Consider the following 25,946-nt stretch of genomic DNA (forward strand, 5'->3'; position numbering starts at 1 on the left):
GATCGAAGCGGAACTAGCGAAATAGTTGAACCACGGAACCACGGTGGCTGTGGCTGAGGGGGGAGAGCGGTCTGACCAGAAGGTCAGCGGTTCGATAGTTAGCTAAAAAGTTGAACCCAAAGTCATGGATAAGTATTTAGTTAAAGGAAATGGTTGGAATAGACAACTTAAGCTAAAAATAAACGGAAAGGGGTATGAAGTTACTGCTAAAAAGTTAGAAATAATATCAAAGGGCTGTGGGTTAATGTTAAATTCTGATTAGTTAAAAAAGTCATTATGGGTCAGGTTTTGCCAAATGTAATGGGTATTCAGTTGGTTGCAATCTGTAACTTTACCACTAGGTGTCACTAAATTTGCCGGGCTGGACCTTTAATGTTTAATTACACATATCCACAGTTCTGCCTTTCTGGAGTTCATCTCTAAAATGATAAAACCATCTTGAAAGCATAATTATTTCTCTTCTCACTTGTTTTACATTGCCAATAAAAGATGGATAAATGTTCCCTTTATAAGTCTGCAGAATATAACTGACTATTTAGAGCTTAATCATGTTCAGAAACCAATGACAAAGCTTTTATTAATGTATGTTTCAGGCAACAGTTTAATGTAGATTTAAGGGCTTTCGTAAGGAGCACTCATCAAATTTAGACATAATGTGTGAACAGACCTGTATTAAACTCCACCAACAGCAACTCAAGTGTCTCTGGTTGCAGGTCTGATGAGCTTGTCAGCAGATTCAGCTCCACATGTTGAGTGGGCTGCTGAAAACCAACAACACAATCAGTTACCAAGACTTTAAGAAACAATTACAGAGATTAAGGTAAAACTAAACATTTACTCTGCTTGATATTTGTACAATATTGTTTAACAGTGGTGGTTTATATGTTCTTGTTGTCATTGTTAAGTCACAGCAGCACAGAGGTCGACACTCTGATGTCAGAGGACGTCTCCGCTTTGAAAACCTTTGATCACGATGAGCCGTTAAATCCTCACAAAGACAGGTATCCACTCTACACCAACACAAATGAATAAGAAATAATAATTAATTTATAATCTAGAAATAATTTGGTCCATTAAAGAACTCAAAACAGAAAAAGTTCAAATGTCATGTTTTGTCTGACCAACTTTGTAAAACACCAAAAATTTGACTTGATGATGTTGTAAGAACATGAAATAAAGAAAATGATTCTATCTGAGAAGTTATAGCAGTCAAATAATTTTATACATTTGTTTGGAAAAATGTAACAATCAGTTACCAAAAATAAAAAAAATATTTCAATATCTATAAAATGTATTAAGCACAATATCATTGTTTTACCACCCTTTTCTTACACATTAATCATCTCATGACCCCTTACATTCATCACACTGTTGCTTGTATTCAGAGTAAATGAGAGAAACAGCTTTAACATCATGTTGAATAAGATAAAGCCACAAAACCAGACAGACATTAAATGTGAGAAAAAAAAAACTGTCACCTTCCTTTTGGCATTAAGCCACAAACTGTCTGAGGTTAAGCAGAGTTATTTGTGACCTCCAGCCAACAGCTTCACAAACACAGGAGACCTCACTCAGGCCTTCAGACAGGTGCTGGTGCCTTGTTTCAACTGGCTGCTGTGTGTGTGTGTGTGTGTGTGTGTGTGTGTGTGTGTGTGTGTGTGTGTGTGTGTGTGTGTGTGTGTGTGTGTGTGTGTGTGTGTGTGTGTGTGTGTGTGTGTGTGTGTGTGTGTGTGTGCAGTAGCTGCTACATGTGATTTTGCATCTTGCTGGTGTTTGTTATTCAAAATAAAAAAAGTCCTAAAAAGTGTCCTAAAGAGTCCTAAAAAGTGCATAAATTAAATGATTAATCAAGAAAATAGGAACTCAAAAGTAAAAATGTGAGTCAGGTCTGTGGCTGTGTGAAGAAACACGATAAAGGAACAAAGCAAACACTTGGAGGTCAGTTCTCAGAGGAGTCAAATGGCAGCTTTTATAGAGACGGGTCCAGTGAAAAAGCAACAAGGAGCCACCTGGGCTGCGTTCAGCTCAGAAAGAATGTTGCAAAACATTTATTTAAACGTAAACAGTGCTGTGTTTAACACTCTAATACACAAGTGTTGCAACTATGGCAGCTGAGAAGATCATTCCTGACTTTCTTGTGGAAGAAATGCGAAATTGGAGGAGGATAACATGGATTTTAATATTTGTTAATGCTGCAAAATACACCTGATGGGACAGTTTCCACTTTTGCCGTCTGGAATAGCTCCTTCAAACATCTTCAACGGATGTAAACACCAAGAAGAAGCGGCTGCAGAGAACTTTCGAGTCCATGTAGAATAGATTGCGATACACGTTGCTGCTATTTCAACACTCTGACACGCCCACACCAACTAATTGAGTGTAACTCAGGCAGCAAACAGGCCAAAGGGCTTTCACAGTTCAAGTTTTACAATGACCCTGCATCCTCCTGTTTTATGCACATAAAAACTGAGTGGAAACAGGAAATTTCAAACCCCAAAAAAGGAGGAAATGGCAAACCCACAAATTTAGGTGAGGGTCAGTTGTAAGTTGGTGTCTTGATAAAAGCAAATTTCTCCTAATATTCACATACTGGTTCCAGAAAACAAATACTAAACAGGACGAGACATTAGACATTAGACAACTTTATTGTTAAGATTAATCCTGTTAAATCCCACAGACTCAGTCACAGACTTGTTCTTCTGCGGCAGAGACATCAAGAGATATGTACGACTCATTTAATTCATTTTTAAAACATGTTGGACGAGGCAAGTCCAATAAAATGTATTTCACGAAGAAATTCTTGCTCTTGCTTTTATTTAAATATGTTAGTAAGCTATTATATTTTTATGAATCAAAATTCACAGACAAGAAGTCAAACTTCTCCCAGAAGATCATCCATACAACTATTGTATCTACAGCCCAAAAACGTCCTGCTTACAATTTTTCATTTAAACAATATTTTTATTTCATTTTTTAATCTTCTCCCTCTGACAAGATTAAACTTGTTGTTTTCTTGTTAAATATCTAATGTTATGAGATGCTAAAAATACAACATGACATTTTTAAATGGGATTTTCTGAAAAAATCATTAAAATTGTCAAATCTTTTTTTGTGTTGTTCATTTGATTTGTGAAATTCTGTCATCATGCAGAATTATTGATGTATATTTTTTGTGCTGTTTTGCTTTGCGCCTCAGGGCCACCGTACACATTTGATTTGACTGAACATACACAATGTGAACTGAATGTAATGTACAGATATGAAAAAGATATTCCAGGGTTTATAAAACATGTCATGTCAGGTTGGTTTGTGATTTCTATGATATTTGTATTCGTGAAGCTTCACAAACTCTTATGATAACTGTCACCTACACACAGGTTCATCCGTCTGAGTGTCAGACTCATCCCCTTCGACTTCTCAGCAGAACATCCTGCCAACTTTCAGGTGGTTTTGTCGAGCAGCTGCAGAGTCTTCAGTCTGATCCGGATCATCCAGGACCGGGTCGGTATCCAGACCTCCAGGCTGGATGTTTTCCTGAGCAGAGTGGCCACAGAGGAGGTCCGCCTGCCTCCGGAGAGCTCCCTGGAGGAGTGTGGTTTCAGAGGAGGAGCAGAGGAACGACCTCCAGAGGTCACGGTGTTCTACGACTACAGACTGGAGTTCACAGACTGTCCGCTCCTCAACTGTGATCACTACTTCAGGTCCAAACCAGACTCTGTGGCCAGGACGACCGGACACTGTCAGTAACAGGGTTTTAGCCACACTGTTGGCCAGTCCTCCACTCTGGTTCAGGCTAAAATATTCTAACAACGACTTCATGTTTCATGTGCTGACATTCGTGTTTCCAGGAGACTTGATTTTGATAATCCTTTAACATTCATTCTAGCACCACCAAGAGGCTAAAGTCTGTAATTATGGCTTGATTATGGTACAACCATCTATCACGTTCATGTTCGGCTCAGGATGAATTGTAATTTGATGATCCTCTGACCTTCAATCTAGTGCCATTAACTGGTCAAAAGTTGCATTCTGTAAGATATAAAGGTATTTATCACAATCTCCAACGTCCCCATGCTTTTTGTTTTCAGGAACTCTTGACTATGTGCTGCCCTCTAGAGGATCTATTACTTAGCCATGCCCACGCACGTAAGTATGTGGGCAGTGACGGAACAGACAACTCTCTTTTTGTACGTAAATGCAGCATAAATGATCCTCAACAGTGACCTCTTTTGGACCAATATATTTCAGTGCTTTTGTTGTTTTAGAAATCTAAAAAAATCGTGTATCTTTGTTATCGAGGCTACACAGTAGAATTCACGATACGACTGTTGAGTTATTGTAAATGTTAATGCACGACCAGTTAACACGCAAGTGCGTCCCATGTTAGAAAAATACCACTAGAAAGTTCACTAATCACTCAATGGTTTTAGAAGTGAAACTCACAGTCTCCTGCACAAGAACAGTCTGGTTGTTGTGGTTTAAACTAGTTTGAGGACCCATGAAGTTAAAGTTCATGACATGTCAGATTCACTGTCAAAATCATTTACTCATGTCTGAACACGACAAAAATGGCAGAACCCCTATATTTACCAGTTTGTTCTTAATGACACTGATGACTTTCCAGGTCCAATGTGCCAATTTCAGGAGGATGTATTGGCAGAAACAGAAAATAATATTCATAATAATGTTTTTGTTCGTGAATAATCATCTGAAACTAATAATTGTTGTGTTTTTGTTGAGTCTGCCATGTTTCTACAGTAGCACAGAATGGACAAACCAACCACTGGGTCTAGAGAGAGCCGTTTGATTTTTTTTTTTTTATGATACCTGAAGGCCACCATAGACTCCTACACACTTAGTGTAGTCAGTTGGTTGCAATCTGCCACCTCACCTCTAGATGCCACTAAATCCTGCACACTGAACCTTTAACCTTACATTTCCGACATTGTCAACATAAATGTAAAATGTTTCCTTTGACTTAAACTTTGACAAATAGTTTAAAATGTTATCAGACAGAAACCAATGAAATAACATCACGTCTCTATGGTATGTGTTTATAGAAAGCTCCTCCTCTCGGCTCCTTTACTGTCATCTGTTTGTAACTGTAAAACTAGTTTGTTTGATCCAACATTATTTGTTGTAGCTTGACGAGGATTTGAATTTGCAGAAGTTCCGAGGTTCTCTTATTAACCAGTGAACTCTGATAAACTTCCACATGCTTTCAAGTCTTAACGGCTGCTTACCGCATAAACGTCACACAAGGATTTGACTTAAAAAGTTTTATGAGCTGCTGTTTGTCAGTTGTGAAGCTGCTCGCTGACTAAATTTCACGCCTGACTCTATCATCAATCAGTCTCCTGTATGGATGAATAAATATGAACATGCAGTTCAGACGCCTGCTGTGCATACACACACTTCTCCTCTGCACAATCAGGAGAGTTTGGTCTTAAAAGAGGATTTACTGTGTGTCTGAAAGCTGCAGGAAGCTTCACACTCAGCACCTTGTGGCCCATTTTCACTTTAATTACACATGATGTGTCTTCACAGGGATGTAATTTTAGCCAGAGTGTTCAAATCTTTATGCCAGCATAAAGCAGTGTTTTCAGTTGTGGCCTCAGGGGGCCACAGAGGTTGAACTGTGCTGTGTTGGAGTCAGTGGAAAGTGCTTGGCTGGTGGAAACCACACAGCAGCTATAAACAGCGGCTGGTGGCGGCCGCTAAAGCGTGCCATGCAGCCGACACACCCAGCAGCCTCCCGCTGCTCCACCCAGCACAAGCTTTTAAATCCCAGCTGCACATGTAATTCACTGCAAAAACCTGCTGCTGCTACTTTTGTGGACAAACACAGTGAAGGAGAAGATTCACGAATAAGGACAAAACCACCAGTGCAAAATCAACAAGAGAGCAAGGTTTTCAGAGTGAAAATAGTTATTTATTCAGAAATACTGCGAAACATAAATATTAAAAAAAAATGGAATACTTTGTGTGTTTCAATAAAATTGAACTTTACTTGAACAATGTTTACGTTTGGGATAAAAACACAGACTTCAGGCTTCAGGGCTGCAGCAGATTGTAATGAAAAGAATCACATAAGCTAACAAAAGGCTGTTGGTTGATTTGATACTAACTTTATGGTTTTGGCCCAAACTACAGACTGAAAAGCTTTTATGAAGATCCTCAATATTACTAATGTGTAAAATGTTTTTACAGAGGAAGTTTAATAGAGTGTCCCATTTTAAAAGAATGTCTTTCATTTCTGAAACTTGAGCTAAAATATAAACATATGGCAGTGTTTTAGTTTTATGAAAAATATATATTTGGCGTTATTGTCCAGTTGTTTTCAAGTGGTGAACACAACACAGACACTTCATCACCTTTCAAGTTGCATATTTACACATCCAGCACTTACAGAACATTATCATTGGTTAGGAGTTGTGCTTGTGTCCCACTGATGAATACAAGTCCCATATTTACTCTTTTATCTCTGTCTTTGGTCTCCACCACCTCTAGATGGATTCTTTTAAGCTCTGATAATGATGTTTGATAATAAACAGTGGGTTTTAACCGACTTTCTTGCAGAAAAAGACACTGTGATGGTGGTGAGAGTGGACCAAGACACTAAAGTTTGTCCGAACATCTTATCGATGGCATGACACTCACTGTACAGCTTCATAAAGATGACGGAAGCTGCAGATTCACACAATTCTCTAGATCTTCTGAAAACAAGAATATATTCTATATAATATAATCAGCATTTTCATTTGTGTTGGACGCAGAACGTTGATCTTGCCTGAATGTGCCTTAACAGACTAAATGACAGGGTAAGATGTTTTTTTATTTAATACTGTAACAGACGTTTTAAAATAGCCATAAAAGCCATTATTTAAGCCATTTTCCCAGACATGAACGATCCTGCAGCAGCTCCTCAGACAGAATGCTGTTTTCAAATAGATGTTTTAAGTCTGCGAACCGCCACAGGCAGTTATTTTCCTCGTTGGTTTATGAGCACAGAGAGAAGCCTGACACAGGTTGTTTATAGGCCAGAAAGAAGCTGTGACTGCAAAACGACCTTTTAAAAACCTATCCTCACCCTCCGTCTGCCCACAGTCTGTTTGGTATAAGCAAAATGAGTCAGTCGTGCTTCTTTGGCTGATTGTCTTGATGCTTTTTACACACACACTCACACACAAACACACACACACACACACACACACACACAACAGCTCTATTAGACAATTAGTCTGAAATAAGAAGCAGGGAGTGTGTTTTCCTTTGGTCGGGGAATCCATCCTGTAACAAATACTAACTTTGAATGCAGCAGGAGGGATGAACCTGACGTCCTCCAGGATCCCCAGTTGCACTTAATTGTCCGCCAACATTTTATTTTTCTTCAGCATTTAGTCGAACCCTTGCTGCTTGCCTTTGAGTCGATCTTGGCGATGAGCAGTTTGAGCAAGTCTCCTGATGATCGAATCAGTTCTCTGCCACTGAAATGAAAACACAGAGACTGGTTGTAAAAACAAAGCATCACTGAGAAGAGTTCAAAACATAATGTAGACCTGCTTGTATTAATGCTTACATGTTATACTCCATACCAACCAAGCTGATGCCGTTAACAGCAAGGATGCGATCGCCCATTCTCAGTTTCTGACACTGAGCAGCAGGAGAGTCGGGAACCACTGACTTCACATAAATCCCGCTCATTCTAAGTGGCGTTTTCTATGAGAAGATAAAAACAGAAAAAGATTCCTGTTATCTGCAGAGATTGTACAGTCACCTACTGTGACCAGTGTGCACACTGAGATAATCACTTTCAGACATTTGTGTTGATTAAATAAATCAAGATTGAGGCAAAATATATAAATGTATGTCTTATTTGTTTTGTTTTTAATATCCCAGAGTTAGTCAAGAAGCTAGTCCCTGGATGACGAAGATGAGATGTTGGACAACTTGACTTAATCTCCATACTGTAGTTTTGATGAAAACACAGCACACCGATAGCTGTTGAGAGCTGTTATATAAGTTGTTAAATGCACTGGCATCACATCAGTACTCTGTACCATATCGACCAATACACGGTCCAGGTATCCAAAATGGTATCGGGAGAGGTAAAATGGTATCAGAACATCTATCATTTCTAGAGCTATAATATGTCTGATTAAGATTCTGTTAATGATAATTTAAGAGCTGCCCTCCTGTTGAAATACAATGTATCATACTGACTCTCATACCGAATCTCTGGACTGTAAGATCATACTGTGACAACATGTGTCGCTGTGTACTTTAAGTGTGTTGAGGTAAAATCCCTGCGCTAAGTCTGATCTGATTTATCACTTACATGAGATCTGAGCAGCTACACAAGGTTTTTCTCTGCTACTCAAGTGGATTAAACTGTGTGAAACCATTAGACTCCTATTGCTGCTGATCTGAAACAATCCACACAAGAGCTGACCTTTGCAAACCGCTCAAAGCAGAGTAACAGAGGAGAGAGGACTGAGTTGGTGGAGGACGGTTAATATCAGGAGCAGGACGACGTACCGTTCCATCTACGAGCGCCAGCCCGAGACCGTGAGGTCCTCTGTGAAGCTCCACCATGAGCACCTCCTCTCTCTCCTCTTCTTCTTCTTCCATATTTTCTTTCTTCTTCTCAACACATCCACTGGCTGAACAAACAGAGAAACACAGAATCGTATCAAATAAAAGTACTGTAAGAGTAGATTAATAATATGCTAATTTAGTTTAAACGTTTGGAGACCTCCAGTGTAACAGCAGGAAATCTTCTATACACATTTACAACATAATTATGCTCTCTACTTAAAAGCTGTAGTGTAAATACAGTCAAACATTCACAGGCTAGTGTGATTCTGGTCAATATTGAAAAATAGAAATGACAAATAAAGAAAAAGTAATTATATAAACGTACCAGACATTTCTTTATGTAAATGTTTATATTTTAGATCAACCACTGATTGTAGATTGCAGTAAATGACTGTAGCTGCATTTTACCCTTTTAACACTGAGCTCTGACCGTCCCACTAGACATGGTGACACGGTTTGTGAACTACCACCAAGCCTCAAGTTTGGCATTTTGTCCAGCGCCATCTTGTTTTTTTGAAACCAGAAGTAACCATAATTGGAGGACCGGGGGTGGAGCCTGACTGAGCACATGAGGACACTGCACGCCCACCTACATCTGCAACCTGCACCCATTGGCTAATACTTGCTGTCAATCACACAGTCCCAATCCATGTCCCAATGCATGCGGTGCTTAATTGTCTATTTTACTCTAAATGGGACCATGATTTACAAAATGAACACAAGTCTACAAAAATGACTTCTGTTAAAATCTATTTATTTATCTTTATTTATTTGAGTGAAAACAGATTTCAAGCACTTCTGTATTAGCTTCACTTTCCAGACCCGGAGTCTAGGTCTGTTTTTATATTCGATCATGATGGAAACACACTGACTCTCAAAACATGAGTAGCAACTGGTAACAACAGTAGGGCTCTAGCTAATGGTGAGTTTCAATATTGGCCAATCAGCTGCTGTTTTTGTGATGCAAGCATTGAGAGTTAAGTTTATGTAAAAAATGCTGAATAAAAGTGTGCAGTGTGATGCCTTCAATTGTCTAAAGTTTAAAGACCGACTGCATGAATGGTGGCAGGACAGCAAACTCAACATTTTACCTCAACCATGGAGGTTAGGTTTTCGTCTGTGTTTGTCTGCCTGTTTGTTTCTATTTGATTAGCAGGATAACACAAAAACTAACGGAGGCATGACCATGAAACTTGGTGGTAGGATGTGGTATGGGCCCGGGAAGAACTCTTGCTTTAATATTGTGAGATTTTGAGGCAGTTTTGTGACCAAGCTTTGATGCAGATTAAGTGTTTAGAACCTTAATTTAGCCTCTGAGTCAAAATCAGACGTGGAGCATGAAGCTGTGGACACGTCACCATGCTCCAGTAGCCTTCCCAAACAGCCTGCTCCCACCCTTGCAGCTCCTGCTCCCCTGCTCCTCCTCACCACCAGCTTCCCTCCGCCTTTTCCCAACATGCAGCCCGTCTGCCCCCCACGCAGGACCTGACCCGAACAATGCGCCCCCCCCGATTAAGATTCCACGCACCAACCCAACTGTAAATTCCCATGACGGATCGGCCACTGCTCTTTTCTTTCCTGACATCACCACCTCTCTGTAACTCTTGGGGCCAGATTAAAGGATTACCAAACTTTGAAAATAACATTAGCTGTGAGCCAAAACCACAGAGGTAGGTACGCTGCAGGCCGATATACGGCTCACATGATATAACAGAGTTCCCATCAGGGTGTAAAAACCCAGCACTTTCCTGAAATAATGAAATGAAGTAAACATTCAATTCATTACAAATTCATTAATTAGATTAATTCAGTTTCAACTGTATCTCTAAAGTTTATTATTAGACTGTATTAAAAATGATAAAATATTAATTAAATATACTAATCCCCAATTACAATATAAAAAATCTTCAATAAAAAAACTACTGGAGAATATTGTAAATAAGGTATAATAATTCATTCTCATGAGGAAGTATCTCATGTTTGGTCAAAATATTGAACCTAGTGTTTAATATTGTAAATAAAATTAACAAAGTTACATTTTCATGCTTTCAATTACTTTCAAGTATAAATCCTGAGATGGTGCCAGATGGTTTGTTTTCGTATAATCCTTAAACCCTTTAAGCAAATTACTTTTGATAAAAGTATTAACAGAGAAAACACAAAGCAACAAGTAACCAATGAGAGTGAAGATAAAGAAAAATCCCTTTGCTTAAACCCCCTCTGTCCGTGCACACAGCAACACCGGGGGGTCTGTTCGTGAGCATGTTAACACAGGTCGAACCTCTTAATGTACAAACAAAATCACATGTGATGAAAAGCGGTTTTGAAGCTCAGGTTCAGATCAGAGTCGCTCCTGAATCCACCACACAACTGTTTAACTACAACTGTGATTAAAATCACACATGTACCCTAAACGTTTGGTTTCACTTGTGTATTTATTGGGTAAATAATTTGGACTATGAAAAAAAGCGTCTTCCTAAAGCAGCAGATAAATCAGTTCAATCTGTAGCGATGCTCATATAAAACCCTCTAACTTCTACAATCTATCGTTATCATTAAATGAGGCCCACAACCCTGACTTCTTATTTGTGTTTAACAGAGCCGACAACAGCAAAGTTAGGGGTCCAGATCAGAGCAGAAATGAAAAAACAAACAAAAGCACTCCAGGCAGTGAAAAAACAACCATGACAGCCCTCAAATGACAAACTTTGACAAAATCTGCTACTAAATATAAAACAAAATTCCAAACAATCTACAAAACGAAATGAGAATTAATGTGTTTTTCCATCCACGACTGGTTTGTGACCATAAAGATCTGTTTCTTTGAGATAAAAAGCAGCAGGTGCTGCTTCGGGAGTCAGTGCCAATAAACAGAAGAACGCAATAAGATAATGAAATAAACACAAGATGTGTAAAACTTGATGAAAATATAACACCCATGTTTTATGTATGTCATGATTAAAAGTGTTTTTCTACTGAGCTTTGACACATTTTGTTTATATCAATACTAAGGCTTCTTGTGGAAGTCTGTGATAATGGTGTTACCCGTGTTCAGGTTCACACCGGTGACATTATTTGCCCACCGACCACACTGCCTACTTATGGTTCCTTTTGGTTAGTTGTAAAATAGTTGTAAAAGTTGTAAAATAATAGGTATTAATCAGATGCTACAGTTGTAAACTAAAAGTGTCGGCTCCATGCAGCAGCAGAACAGTCATGTCCCAGAGTCTCCTCATGTGACAAGCAGTGAGTTGAACCATGAGATGATGGCGAAGGATTTCATGTCAAAGCAAAAGGCAGAAGACAAATTAAACCTGAACGCCATGGAGGGGACCTGATCCACTTCGAGAGATAAACATCTGAAGCAGTGAAATAACCTGTATAGAGTCAGTCCAGGCTTTCACATCAGTGAAATAATTTTGCTGAGCCATATTGCGGCTTTTATAATTTTTTTGTGACACGTTTTTTTCAAGGTTTCGCTTCCAGTATGTACACATGGAACCAATCAGAATGTGTGTTGTTAAAAAAGTTGAATTTGAAACATTCAACATGGTGGATCGTTTTTTGAATTTCACAAATACTCAACATCTAAAAACAGTTAAAAAATGTAATACTCTGCACAATAGCGGCAGCATTATTTTAGTTTATAAATGACTCATACATTGACATTGTCCAAAAACAATAAGGGTGGGAGAGGAAACACTCCTTCCTCTGCACAGTGAACCCACCCTACGCCGCCTTCCACTTGAAATTCCTGACCCCCAGAGTCAGTAAAAAGACGAAGCAATCCACCTCTTTTATGTCGCGGCACCTTTATGTGGAACCCTGGAACTGCCCGGGACAAATATGCAGCAGGTCCACAAGGTCAAGTCCCTAAATACTTTCCCTAATAGATTCAGTCAGTCAGAGGAGGGAAGTGAGGTTTTTGGGAGGACTGAGTGGCGGTGACCTCATTCCAAGACATAAACAGAAACAGAGGACGAGGTTTGAGCTGAGGGGACGGAGCTGTGCGATACCGAATCAAAACCTGCTGCCTCTAAGTGGAGCTATGAATGGGCCTTTTCAGATGCCGATGGCTCGTCATCATGTGCGGTGGCAGAGTGGTTTACTCTCAGTTTCTGTGCACATGTTAAACACAGTCTTACTCTCAGTTATTATCTGCTGCTGTCGGGCTTCACTTAATGTCTTTCAGCTGTGAGTGGAGCCAAGTTAAAGTATCTGAAGAACCATATCTGTTTTTAAAATGACTACTCTTCCACGTTAAATATTTTAAATGGTAGCAAATATTTTCATTATTGTTTCATCAGTTTATGATGAATCATAGAATTTGTGAATGAATGTATTTAATGGCTCATGATCTCTAAAGGATGAATTCTAAAGATTAATGATTCTCTTACTGATCAGGTCAAAATTTAAAATTATCCAATGATACTTAATTAAACACATGGCAGCTAAAGCTTTTACTTGTGTTTACTATTAAAAGTCGTAAAATGGAGAAAACATCAGACAACATTTACAGACAATTAACTTCAGTTACATGTCTGTGTTTACAGCATGTGTCCATATTTGCTTGTGTCGTGTCTGTATTTACAGTCTGTAATCACACCCACTGGTTTATGTCGCACAAGTGTGTTGTTAAACTGGGGAATGTGTTTCTCAGTTGATCTGTGTTTTATTTCTTTGCAGCATTTTTCTCCACACAACTGTGCACATGAGTTTGATAAGTCGCCTGTGTCTCGTTTAGACGTGTCTTCTTTAGTGTGTCAAACAGAGAAAAGAAGCAAGTCCTGATTACATGTAAAATATGTCACTTGGGTGTGTCAATCAAAACAATAACAAAAGACGGTTGATGAGGTCGTGAATCAGCGTGGGATCATGGGAATTGTTATCTTCACAACCATTGCTGGTGGAAATCGTTGTGCAACAAACGGCAATGAATGATCGTGATTCATTACAAGTGACTAATACAAACAGTATGTCATTTCAAGTTATGGCAGGGAAGTGGAAATGACACAAAAAATTCTGAACTGGGGCTGAATATCGTTACTGATCTTGATCTCAACAGAATCGATTTATTTTCATTTGCTTTAATTTGGTTATTGAAGATTCAGTTACGTCAGATAAATATCAATGTTGTTAATGTGTTGTTTCCCAAATCTTTCATTTCTTCAACATTCAACAACTGAGCAACACTCATGTTTCCTTGAATAGCACCTGTATTGTTGTTCTACGAGTCTGGGAGTAAATCAACACTTAATGTTGGAATCACAACCACCTGAGTGATGAACCTTAGATCAAAAATTGGCTCAGACTTTTGGACCCTGCACGTATATATACTGTATATATCTGCATATAAACTATATATATGTGAATACAGCATGTATTGATTGCTCTTATAGTTTGTGTACTGGTGTTTTATATTAAATTCACTGGGAGCGTGTTACCTTTCTTTTGCTGGCGGGCGCCCTCTTGCAGATCAGCCTCAAGCTCGGCCAGCTCCATACCCTGTGGGGTGTTGGGTGGCGTGAGCAGGCAGGATGGGTCCAATGCCAGGCTCTTGTGGTAGCTCATCTCTGCCTGTCCTGGGAGGGTGTTCTGCAGCTCCAGGCTCTTCAGCTTCTGGGTTAGGACGGCCTCGCAGCTGCTAAGGTCACTGCGAGAACCATGGGCCTGAGCAGGTTCTGCAGGAAGGGCGGTAGAGTACTGGTCTGCCTCAGGGGAGGGGGAGGTAACTGGTCCAGAGACCACCTGATGGACAGGATCCTGGAAGACTCTGACTGAGGGTGAGGTCGTAGACAGGCTGGCTGTGGTTGTCCCATTGGGAGCCTGAGTTTGGGGAACATAAAGTCAATCAATAACACATGTAGAAACATCAAAGTGTCTTGTTCCTTGACCAGCACCAGCTTTTCGTTATGTTATTGAGCTCTAGGGTGACGGAGCTTGTTACCTGTTCCTCCACATCAGGTTCGGCTTGGGTTTCACTGCAGGGGAGCCGGCGAATGAACTCCTGCAGACGACTGAGCTGTTCGAACAGAGCTGGCTCCACGATGGGTTTACCCAGCTCCAGGTGAAAGGTGCTGCTAGGCAGGATGAGCGGCGGGTGGTTGTCAAAGCTCTCCAGGATGTTGCCTGCAGGAAGAGAGACAGGCCCACTGGTTTTTATCCATCACAAAGGACCTGACCTTCACCACAGCTTTCCAATGAAATTCAATCCGCGAGTAAAGCTGCCATATGTGGCTTAACACCTAATTAAGAGCTGTAAATAAAGTAAAGGATTGGTGCCACTGTTAATGGTATTTTTTCCCCGTAGGGTACAGCCAGTCTGACTGAAGTAAGAGGTGAAAATTGAGACAAGCTGGATTTTGGAGGTGGTTGTGGACTGACGCTGATTAGTGGAGACTCACAGGACAGGATTTATCTAGAGGAATTCTCACAGCCAAACTAAGCCTGTTCAATTTGCAAACACTTCTTTTTCATTGTGACTATAAATAAAAATGCATTCCCACTTCCTCCCACAATCCTGAAATGAAACCAAACAATCTCGTATAACATTGCCATCTTTGCAGCATTGACGTAGTTTTAAGTCTGTGCAGCAGCGATTAGAGGAAGGAGCCACAGTATCGACACGCTTCATTAATCCTGAGTGACGTTTTACCTCGCATCAAAGGACAGATCAAAACCAAACTTATTAGAAACTTGAACTCTTAAACATACATCAGCTTGATAACAACTATTTAAAAAAACTGAAATAATTATATAGCATGTAGTTCAACTTTTTAGTTTGGTCCTTTTCCCATCTGATAACATGGAGGAGGCGGGGTTTATAACCTATATTGCAGCCAGCCACCAGGCGACAATTAGGGGCTTTGGCTTCACTTTTGGGAGCTGTCGTGTCATCCATCTTTATTCACAGTCTATGTTCTAGACTAAAACTACAATTTTCTCAAAAAAACTAAGACGTTTCTCAGCCTCCAGAGTTTACAAACTTAAAACACTGACTTTGTGTGACAGCCCCGTGACGGCCGTGGGCTGTGTTCCAATAAAGTCAAGTATAGTTGCCTCTTACTTCCTCTTTTTAAACTGTCAATCCAGCAGAGCACACAGTGCAGCTGAACACCCTCTGCACAGCACTGTCAGAACCTCCACTTTGTAACATCACTGTACAATGTACAAAGTTTCTTTCATTCTGATGGATGCTGCGTATTTTAGGCTCGTAAACTTATCATTTTTAAAAGAATAACTTCAGGAGATAACCAGACTAAAGCTGTGTTATTTCAATATGTCAGATACAAAGGCTATATCTTTATATAGCATTTACATAATGTAAATTCTGTATAAATTTGAACTTGGTATACACAGACAACCACATTAAGTTATGCTTCAGACACAGTCACACCCTGAACACTGTTTTTTCAAAGCCTCTCAGTAGTGTTTAGCCCTATTTTTTTTGTATTATCAAATTGTTTTGCTTGTTGCGTTCTCTGTTGTTTATCGTGAAGTGGGCCGACTGTCAAGTTGGAACATGCAGGCAACACAATACACTGTTACACTGAAAGGGGAGTCTGGTTACAACAGTTTACAGTAAACACAGTCGACTTGAAAATCACACAGCTCAGAAAATGCTGCTGGTATTCGAACACTAATAAGAAGAAGAGAATAGACATAGCAACAAAAAACACTTTGTTATATATTATTATTATTATTGTATATTTTATATTTGAAATAAATATGTATTTACTTCACAATTTAAATAAGAAATTAAATAGAATTGCTGCACATGCACTTTTATGCAATTTTTATTATTTCAAATGATCTATAAATCGTCTGCTGTCGTCACAATATAGCCAGAAAACCTCATCACGAGTTACGAAAGCTCAATTTGACGTCTTTTATTTGTCTGATAAGATAAACTTGAAACTAGATAATTTTGGGGGGGGGGTTTGTTTGAAAATTCACCAAAACAATTAATGGAGCGACGCCGGCGAGCTAGTTCTGGCAGGCAACTCGAGCTGCACTGTTTCAATCGTGTGACACTCATCATGTGACATACATCATGTGACACACTTCATGTGACATACATCATGTGACATACATCATGTGACATACTTCACTCGCCACTACCATCTACAGTACTCATCCACCTCATTAGGCGGTCTATTTAAGCAGAGGGAATTCCCATCCCTCTCTCTGCTTCCTAACTACTACGCAGTATCACAGACAATTGTCTCAGCCCCTCCACCACCCCAGCATCCACCTGTAGGCTCCGACGGGGGGTTACAGTATTAGCTCATCACTCCCATCATTCCTGTGTATCATATGGGGGAGTGATTAAGTCGGAGCCTAGACGCCAAACACTAAACCTGTTCTACTGTTGAATAAACAAACATTCAAACGTGAGTTGTCTGACTGAAATTGTTTTGCTGTCAATCAGCTCATCGATTTGTCAGCTTATCATTTCATTCTTAAAGTACAGTATCTGGATGTCGCTCGCTCACCTGTCCTGACAGCGTCCTGAGCGTCATCCAGTGACGGGGTCCATCCGCTGGGACAGGCTTTACCTGAGGTATACTCCCTCAGCATATGGTGAAGCTGGGCCGGGTTCAGCGCAGCAAACTCGGTCTTGAGAGACGCCCATGATGCCTGAATAAAAAAAGCGACAACAAAAAAACATCTAAGGCAAACTTATTCTTAAAAATTAAGACTTTAATTATAAAAGGGGGGGACTGATATCAGTGAATTTGTGAAATTTGGTGAAGCTTGATTGAATTTAAGACACTGCTGGGGCTTGGCGGAGGTATGGAGTGACATTCTAGTTAATTTTGTTGACATGGTGAGAATGACAGTGTGGGAGAAACAAGTAATTTGCCAACGTGCTTGTTTCCATAAAAGGAAAGAAAATCATTGCTTCTCTCTCATTTACATTCATGATGTAGTAAATCGCCTTTGTCCCTGTTGCCCCGGGGACAGATGTGGTAACAAAGCCTCATGGGAACGTTTCTGCTGTAGAAAACAGTCACAGTTCAAACTGTCTCTTGTCAATGCTGCTTTTCTTCACAGCTCTATCCTGTGTTTATGTGTTTACTCTGCTCTTTAATTTAACTTTTTACTGATTATTTCACTGTATCGCTCAAACTTCAGAAAGACAAAATCTGATCTTTTGATGACTAAGTAAAAGTAGCTTGAGGACAAGGAAGCAGGTGAGACCTTAGCTGGCGACATTCATGGGATTATTGCAAGACAAACATTACGGACGTGATACGGTTAATTCAATTTGTTTCCAGTTGAATTGGTGGAAGTTAAGACTTTGCCCAGACATGCTGGTGCCACAACAGAAACCATAAGTTAATGTTGCTTAGTCCCTGCCCCTCTCCTCTAACACAGAGGCCACACTCGACTCATCAGAGGGTTAAGTTTAAACGCTGCTTATAAACAGCAGAAGATTCGAAACGGCTCTTTTTGTTATGTCTGAGTGTCGATGTTTGAAAGCTATTTTCTCCTAAAATAACTTGTTGTGTACTCCATAACTGCTGGCAAAACAAGCCACGCCACATCCCTCCAGTGTAATTTACAATCGTGCCAGTGAGCCACTCCGGTCCAGAAAACTCCAGATGGAAAACCAAAAATCTGTCAAGGGTGTGTGCTCAGTCGCTCTAGCCACAGGGTGATCTCATGCCAGGGCTGGGACACATAAAACCACTAGCCTCCCAGCTACCAGCCAATCCCACCAACAGATGAGACACAGCCGTCGACAGCTGTGTCTTGAGTGAGCCGGTGATGGGTAATGCCCCCGCAGAAGTTTTAATGGTGGTAACATGGCAGCGAGTCATACAGTGAAAACAGGTGTCAGCTCAGAGTGAAAATCTAAGCCTCATACCTGACCTGGTTCCTCTACACACAGTAATATGGGCTGCCAAACAGGAGGATCATTTTGACTTAAAATAAGTCCTGTGGTTGAATTCGAATGCTTAATATAGAAAACCCATTTCTTGATCTATAAGATTGTTTTTATACCTGACAGACATAAACCAAGGGTCATGTATTTGTTCCATTGTTTACCATTGATATGGTTAGTTTTGGTTTCATATAGTAATTTAGGGTGAGCACTAAAGAATTATCATAATCACCTACGTGGGCTGCGTTACTTATACTTGACAGTGATTGGATCGTAGACTGGCGTGAGCCTGATGTCTGCGTGTTGTCAGTTTGGCAGGTAGTAGTATTTGTGTTTGAATGGAGAAAATGAATGAACCGGTTCATGAGGTTCATTTGGTTGCAACGGTAATATCATTATGGTTTTACTACCAACTTCACCAACTTCAGCCTCAGTACTCCACACGAGCTCAAATGCATCATATTAACATGCTTGCCATTTAAACTGGGGTGAACACTGAACATTGTTTAATGCTGTCTCAACAGTCTGAACTGTCTGAACTATCCAAAAACGATGATTTCACACTGCAAACGAACCAAACCATGGCTCAGTTTAATCCTGGTCCACTGGTCTGAACATGGTCTGAGGCACCTCTCACACATATAATTTTGGTTACAAACTACACTAAAAAGTCTGAAGGTCCAGACAGAACAGCACCTTAAGTGCTTAACAAAGGCAACTGGACTTGCTTAAGGTTTAACTCTTATTTAAAAAGCTCCTTTACTTCTTCCTCTGTCTCTGCAGATATTTTAGTGAACTCAACTAAAAACTAGAATGGCACTCGGTAGAGCTCACACCTCTGCCAAGGCCCAATCAATCAGTTACTCCAATTTTATTTGTATAGCTCATATTCACAAATCGCAATTCGTCTCACAGCTTAACAAGGTGCGACATACCCTGTCCATAACCCTCAACAAGAGTGAGGAAAAACTACCAAAAAAAACCTATTGACAGGTGGGAAAACATAGAAACCTCAGAGAGAGCCACAGGTGAGAGATCCCTCTCCCAGGACGGATAGAAGACCAATAGATGCCACGTGTAACTGAACATAGCAACAAAATTTAAATATTTGCAACAATGAAGAAACAGTTTTTAACATAATGTAAAGTGTGTCAAGTATTTATACATAAGATAATGTCTGATAGAGATGAAGGGAGCAGCAATGACAACTGAAGTGGAGGAGTTAATGCCAGTAATGGTAGAATATGTGAGTAGGCATGTTGTTTATCAAGCTGTCTTGTTCCCCTTAATTAAATCAAGCTGCACCAAATTACAAACACTCATTGATATAATTCCCCTAAATAAACCTGACTTTCTTCATCTAGATCCATGAATTATTCCCTTGGAAATGTAAATAAAAAAAGCACTATCTCACATGTTAAAGACAGTGAGAAGAAATTCCTGGATCTGGATATACACCAAAATCTAAAAGGTTTATTTCAGGGAAATCCTTTCAGGTGTTTTTATGTAATGCTGCTGTCTAAAAGAAACATGAAAAATAACTTGTTTGGCGGTGCATCGGAGGGTTGATGTATACTCTGCGTAATCCATATACCCACACAAGGCAATATTCACTTTTTTGTAGTGTAAAAGTATTATCATAAACTCTTCAGGAAAATGTTTGCATTGGCTTCATTTTCCGAACCTGGAGTCTACATCCATTTTAATTCTAAGTTTATGGTTGTGCTACAAATCAACATCCTGTTTCAATAAATACCTTATATTAAAGATGCAATGAAGAATATGCTTTCACTGCATTTGTACAGGACATCTCTTATGTGAAAGATATATTTTGTGGTATACACTGTTTTTAAGATATTGAGCTTGGTGTGAGGTTATATAGGCTTTCAGGAAACAAGAGCAGCGCGTGACTTCACCACAAAAACATTCGGCAGAGCTCACGTCATCTGCAGCTGCCATAAACCTGTAAATCAGATGTGTTTTGTAGGTTCATGCAACTGTTTGTTTAATCTTTTTCCTACATGTGTCGTCCCTGCCTCGTTTTATGAGCTAGTGTCTCTTTACAACTCAGCCAGGTGAGAGCTCAGCTTCCTTCTGTGGCGCAGAGTGTACACTTTGAGTTTGACTGTGTAACTATGACAAGAGGGATTAGGTGTTAGCTTGGCAAGCTACGGCTGCACAGTGAAGATTAAACACTAGTGGAAGCAAATATAAACTTGCTGCTCAGGTGATGTGCAGTCGTATTTGATGTTCCTGAACATACACTTAAATGATTGGGTATGAAAGGTTTAACATGCCTTTACACTGAAGGTATTTCTGTGTCATTAAGCTCTTGGCCAAGTGTTTCCACTCCTCTTAAGTGACCATAAAAAGGGCTTGAGCTGATAATATATTATTTACATACTCTGAATGATTTCATTCGGATGAATGATTACCAAACCTTTATTAGCATGATGTCATGATTTCATCCTATTAGTGTATTTACTTGCTCTGTTCCTGAAGGTTATTTCCTCATGTAGGATAAACCATAAAACAATAACATGCCTCCCCAGATTTGATGGTGTCATTTGTCAACATTATCAGCAAGTTTGAGTTACTGTAAAATGCTGCTGTGGATAAAGTAAAATAAACTAAATTTTCAAAATATAGAAAGTTTTGCACCCAATGAATAAAAATATAAAGTTAATGTTGCTGACACCTCTAAGACAATGAAAACATTCCAGCAGTGTGCAAACATGACTCAACTTGCAAAGCTAAACCCGCCTGTGGTGAGACAAAAGGGGAAGGAGGAGGGGACATCCTCTGACCTGCAGGAGGGTTTCTTTGGGTGTAGCCAGAAGATTGACTGCAGCAGAGAGCTTCTGGAAGTACTCAGTGGCCAGGTCGCCTAGTCCGGTGCTCTGAATCCAGTCCATCAGCAGGTCCAGGTTGGCCCGAATCTGAACACCTCGGGACCACTGGTAGAACCCAGCAACAGATCCTGAACAACAAATTGCACCTAGATTAGTCTTGAAATAGATACTTTTTTGTGTTTAAATGCAGGTGTTCAGGAAAAAATCTAACAACAGCAGTTACAGCCTCGGTAACATTGGAGGGTTTAAATGTTTTGTGCTCTACGTATTTTAATTCTAAAATGCTCAATTGGAAACAAAACAAAGGGTTTTTCTTCATGCTAGTAGTTGCTGGTCATCCTCAACTTAGATTCTGATGATACGCTATAAATAAAGATGGACGGTATGTCTCCACTTCCACCCATTATCCAGAAATGAAGTCTTTGACTTCACTTTTGGGAGCCATCATGTCGTCATCTTTATTTACAGTCAATGATTCACACTAACATATATTTACATCACCTGGATGAAATTTGTACATGATGCGATAACACAGTCTGGATCAAAGTAGTGGACCCGGATCCGAACGTCAAACGAAATCTAAAACACGTCTACCAAGTTTCCTGGGACAGGGAGTTTACCTCTCTCCATGAGAGCGTTGAACAGCGACGCGTTGATGAAGAAGAACAGGTAGGCGCAGATCTGTAATGAGATGTCAGGATGCACCTGGAAAGCTGTGAGAAGCTTCATCGCCTCCTTCAGCACTTCCAGGATGCCACAGAGTCCGTCAGGCACTCGCAGCTGACCGCTCTCTGAGAAAGGGTTCCCATCCAGCAGGCCAGGCAGAGCTGAATACATGCTCTGCGGAGAGAGATGAAGACATTTGATTTGGTTAAGACAAACCAGATGTTAAGGAACATGCTTTTTGCCGCCATCGTCACTGCTGAGGGACCATGAGAATCCAGCGGTGATGCTAAGTCTGAGTGATATTGCTCATTAGTTACATTACATTACATTTAGCTGAATGCTTTTATCCAAAGCCTCACATGATTTCTGATAGTATTAAGTAGAGTACAATAAAGTGAGTTATCTTGTTTAGTGTTGCTACGCAGAGAAAATACTGAAATACTGAATCACAGTGAGGAAAACATTCACTGAGTACACAGGAAACATCACAGGAAAGCTTTTGTTTCACAGCACAAAGGTCAACTGTAGCAACATGAATGATTCTACACTACAGTTACATAGTGTAATGTTTCTCTTAACCTACCGTAGTGGTAGGTAAAGAGAAACATTACTGCTCAGCAAACAAATGCTTCAGAATCTGTTTTATTGAACATTCAGCTCCTTTTCAGCTCTCACACAGATCCGGCTCTTATCACGACTCCTTCCTCTGACACAGTTCTGCCATTGTTTCAGATTCATGACATCACCGTGATTGTACACATACACACTCTCACTCACTCACCATGAGTAAGATAATGACCTCAGACAAACTGAGAGAAGCCATAAAGTCGACAATAACCCTGCATGCCCGGAGGCGACAGGCAGCCGATAGGTTTACAGCGAGGCTCAGCAGATCTACAGGTGCTGCTGTGTGCTCGGTTATCATGGAGTCAGAGTGCAGCGAGACAGTAAGTGGCTTAGGGTTTTATAAGAGGAAAAAGACTGAGGATGTATTTTAAAAAACATCTGCAGCTGCATTTATATCCCAGTTTATTCTAATTTTAAATAAACTTTGCCCAAAGAAAAGAAGAAGTGGAAAAAAACTGCCTGTGTACATTACGAATATTCAGTCATCGGTCACAGGAAATTAACAGAAAGACCTTATACTTCCTCCCCTGCCTCCCCCCTGTTGGGTGTTCCTCTGATGACAGTTTGTCTTCCTTCGCAGGAACAGGCTTCCTGCCCATAGCTGCGAATCCTTCTCCTGTTTTTCTATCCAGTTACCACAAAACAAAAACACATGCATATACATACATATGCAGGTGATACATATATTTTTGTAAGTAAGGGAGAATATATGTTAACTAAGCTTGAGCTGAGTGACTTATCAACCTTAAATAGATCATACATAAACGCTATGCCTCTGAAAAAGCCGCATAAGGAAACTCGATTTGACTGAAAGGCATTAAAGCTTTTTTCCCTAACTGTTTTGCTGCACAAGCAATAGAAAAATGAGCTTTTAAAACAACAGCATTGACTTTCCCTGCTTCCTTCCCTCCCTTCCTCAGGCCGTCACTGTGCAGGGTGGTGGTGTTTCTACAGACTCTGCTGTTACAAGTCTGTGCTATGACGTTGGCTTGACTTTACAGAAACCAGACGGCCTTTAATGAGCCACGTTAATGTGGGAAAACTGCTTAAATCTAACCTGGAACCTGGTTTCCTGTTGGGCTGTAAAACAGAAGGGTTGACTATTGTCATTGACAAGTGTCACAAAGAAAATCAAGATACCAGACTTAGAAAAGTGCGAGTCCAGATGTAAGCGTGGCCTTTAAATGGCATAAATCATATCTGCAACCCAGATCAGCATCAGTGAAGATCAATTACTTTTCATAATTTTTTCTCCTGTGGTGTACCCCAGGGCTCTATCTTAGGTCCCGTTTTTCTTTATCATACGCTTCCATTGGGGTCTGTATTGAAAGAATAAAAATTTCAACACACATTTGTACATCCCCTTGAAACTGAGTGAAACAAAAAGTCTATTTATAGTAAAGGTTCTGTAATTCTGGATGGCCAACATTTTGCTACAGTTTACTCTCTGTACAAGTGCCTGTGAAGCGTTTCCCACAGAATTAATTAAATTTATGACATTTATGATACACATGTGGGAAGGTGGCCCTCACGCACAACAGATTCCAAGTGACGGTTACACAGATGAAAGAGTGAAAGAGAAGTTCTCATGTGACAGCTTTACAGATGATAGCGCAAGCAAACACGTGGCAAAAAAAACTGCAAATAGCCTTGCACACAGCTATAAAATGCAGAAATAGAGCAAATCACAAAATTAGACATCTCCGTGGCAACCAAAAACATGTGGTTCTTACCAAATCATTCTGTTTATAATATTCAATAAACCACCATTCAATAACCTTGAGGGACAAGATTGTCTCTGTTTATATTCCAGCTGGTGGAAAAGATACCGTGCTCACTATCTCACAGGCTTTTCCTGACTGAGAGTCTGTTTCCATTCTGTTTCTGTGTTTTCTTTCTGGAATACAGTCAATGGAAACAGAAAACGTGTTTACACAGTCCGACTTCCTGCTTCACATGTGACCGACACTCAAATTCTACAGGTCATAAGGATGTGAAACGTGTTGTATGACTTTATGCTGTGCCGTGCATGTATACATGCAGCGTATGGAACATAATAAAGGACATCCTTGATTAAAAGACGACCCCCGCAATCCTTTTTTTGTGAAAAAGACTTCATGAGGACGGAAACACAGTAAAACCTGCACAATCCAATACAGGCTCTCCCTTTTGGCTCATGAGGCTTTCAAAATAATTTTCTTTCACATTAAACAGACTTCTGTAATCATCTGTGACAGCTGTGATTCTTTGTAAAGAGGTCCTGAGATGCTGCATTTATTTCCTGCATTGCAGTAAACACGTGACACCAGCGTTCCGAAAGTCCTGCAGGTTAACGTGGACGTGTAAGACTGACGTGCTAACTCCTTTAAAAGAAAATCTAAAAGACACCAACACTCTTTTAAACCTAACTGCTTCAACTAGTATTACTGCCCTAGGGGGTTGTATGCCTCTTCCAACCAGTGCAGTTTTAGTCAACATACATCAATAAATCTTTGACTCCAAGTGACAACTGGTCTAAATTCTCAATAGGCAGACTTGAGATACATGTATCACGTTCAAGAGGACATAACATGTTTGTGAGACCACCATGACCTTGACCACAGAATAATTAAATTATAATGTAAGTTATAATGTTAGTCCAAGTGCAGATTTTTGCCAAATTGTTATGAAATGAAATGAAATTTGTTGTGTACACTAGAAAACATACAAATTCTATATTATACTGGTGTTCCATTGATTTGTGGCAGCCAACCTTTGTTAGATAGTAGACAGACTGCTGAAAGGTGAACATGATGACTTCCTCCACGACCGTCATGGCTTCCTCACAGGCCGTTCGAGTGGATGACATCTCAGAGTCCAACACACCTGGCCAAAAATAAAATGAAACACTAATCTTAATAGCAGACCCAGACTGCAGGTCCAACAGCTGTGATCTGGGCAGATGTTATACCCACTTTCGCCCTCGTGGTCCTGCCTCCAGGGCAGCAGCTGAGGGACTTCATGCTGGATGAAGTGCAGCAGTTCAATGGAGTTGGCCATCCACAGCACCAGGGGCTGCAGATCTGGGATCAGCTCCTCTGTGCTGGGCTGAAGATGATCAGACTCCCTGTCACTGGAGCTCCTGGTGTAAAAAGACAGCCAGGTGTGAGATCAATGCTTGATCTGATCAATGTAAAATCTTAAAAGCAGTTGTACATTTCACAGACATGAACTGTTTTGTCAGAGGATGAAATCTAGAGACATTTCATAGTTCATGTTTTTTGATCAACATCAACGCTTTCACTTCCTGTTACAGACCAATACATGTCGCA

General features: G+C 40.1%; 1 protein-coding gene and 1 long non-coding RNA gene across 2 annotated transcripts in view; one reads left to right on the plus strand and one right to left on the minus strand.

The window, feature by feature from the left end:
• The first annotated feature begins 1,536 nt into the window (after positions 1 to 1,536).
• Positions 1,537 to 1,780, plus strand: LOC117766161. Its single transcript, XR_004614669.1, has 2 exons — positions 1,537 to 1,654; positions 1,739 to 1,780. It is a non-coding gene; the product is annotated as an uncharacterized LOC117766161 (long non-coding RNA).
• A 4,134-nt stretch (positions 1,781 to 5,914) lies between these two features.
• The window catches only part of LOC117766158 (ras-interacting protein 1-like), a 30,818-nt gene continuing 10,786 nt past the window's right edge, over positions 5,915 to 25,946 (minus strand). Inside the window, 10 exon segments of the mRNA XM_034592918.1 lie at positions 5,915 to 7,487; positions 7,580 to 7,719; positions 8,539 to 8,663; positions 14,043 to 14,424; positions 14,546 to 14,727; positions 17,094 to 17,238; positions 21,298 to 21,470; positions 21,963 to 22,182; positions 25,388 to 25,500; positions 25,590 to 25,756. Of these exon segments, the coding sequence (XP_034448809.1) occupies positions 7,391 to 7,487; positions 7,580 to 7,719; positions 8,539 to 8,663; positions 14,043 to 14,424; positions 14,546 to 14,727; positions 17,094 to 17,238; positions 21,298 to 21,470; positions 21,963 to 22,182; positions 25,388 to 25,500; positions 25,590 to 25,756 (1,744 nt within the window). The 3' untranslated portion in view covers positions 5,915 to 7,390.

Source organism: Hippoglossus hippoglossus, chromosome 8, assembly GCF_009819705.1.
Source record: "Hippoglossus hippoglossus isolate fHipHip1 chromosome 8, fHipHip1.pri, whole genome shotgun sequence".
Classification (NCBI taxonomy): domain Eukaryota; kingdom Metazoa; phylum Chordata; class Actinopteri; order Pleuronectiformes; family Pleuronectidae; genus Hippoglossus; species Hippoglossus hippoglossus.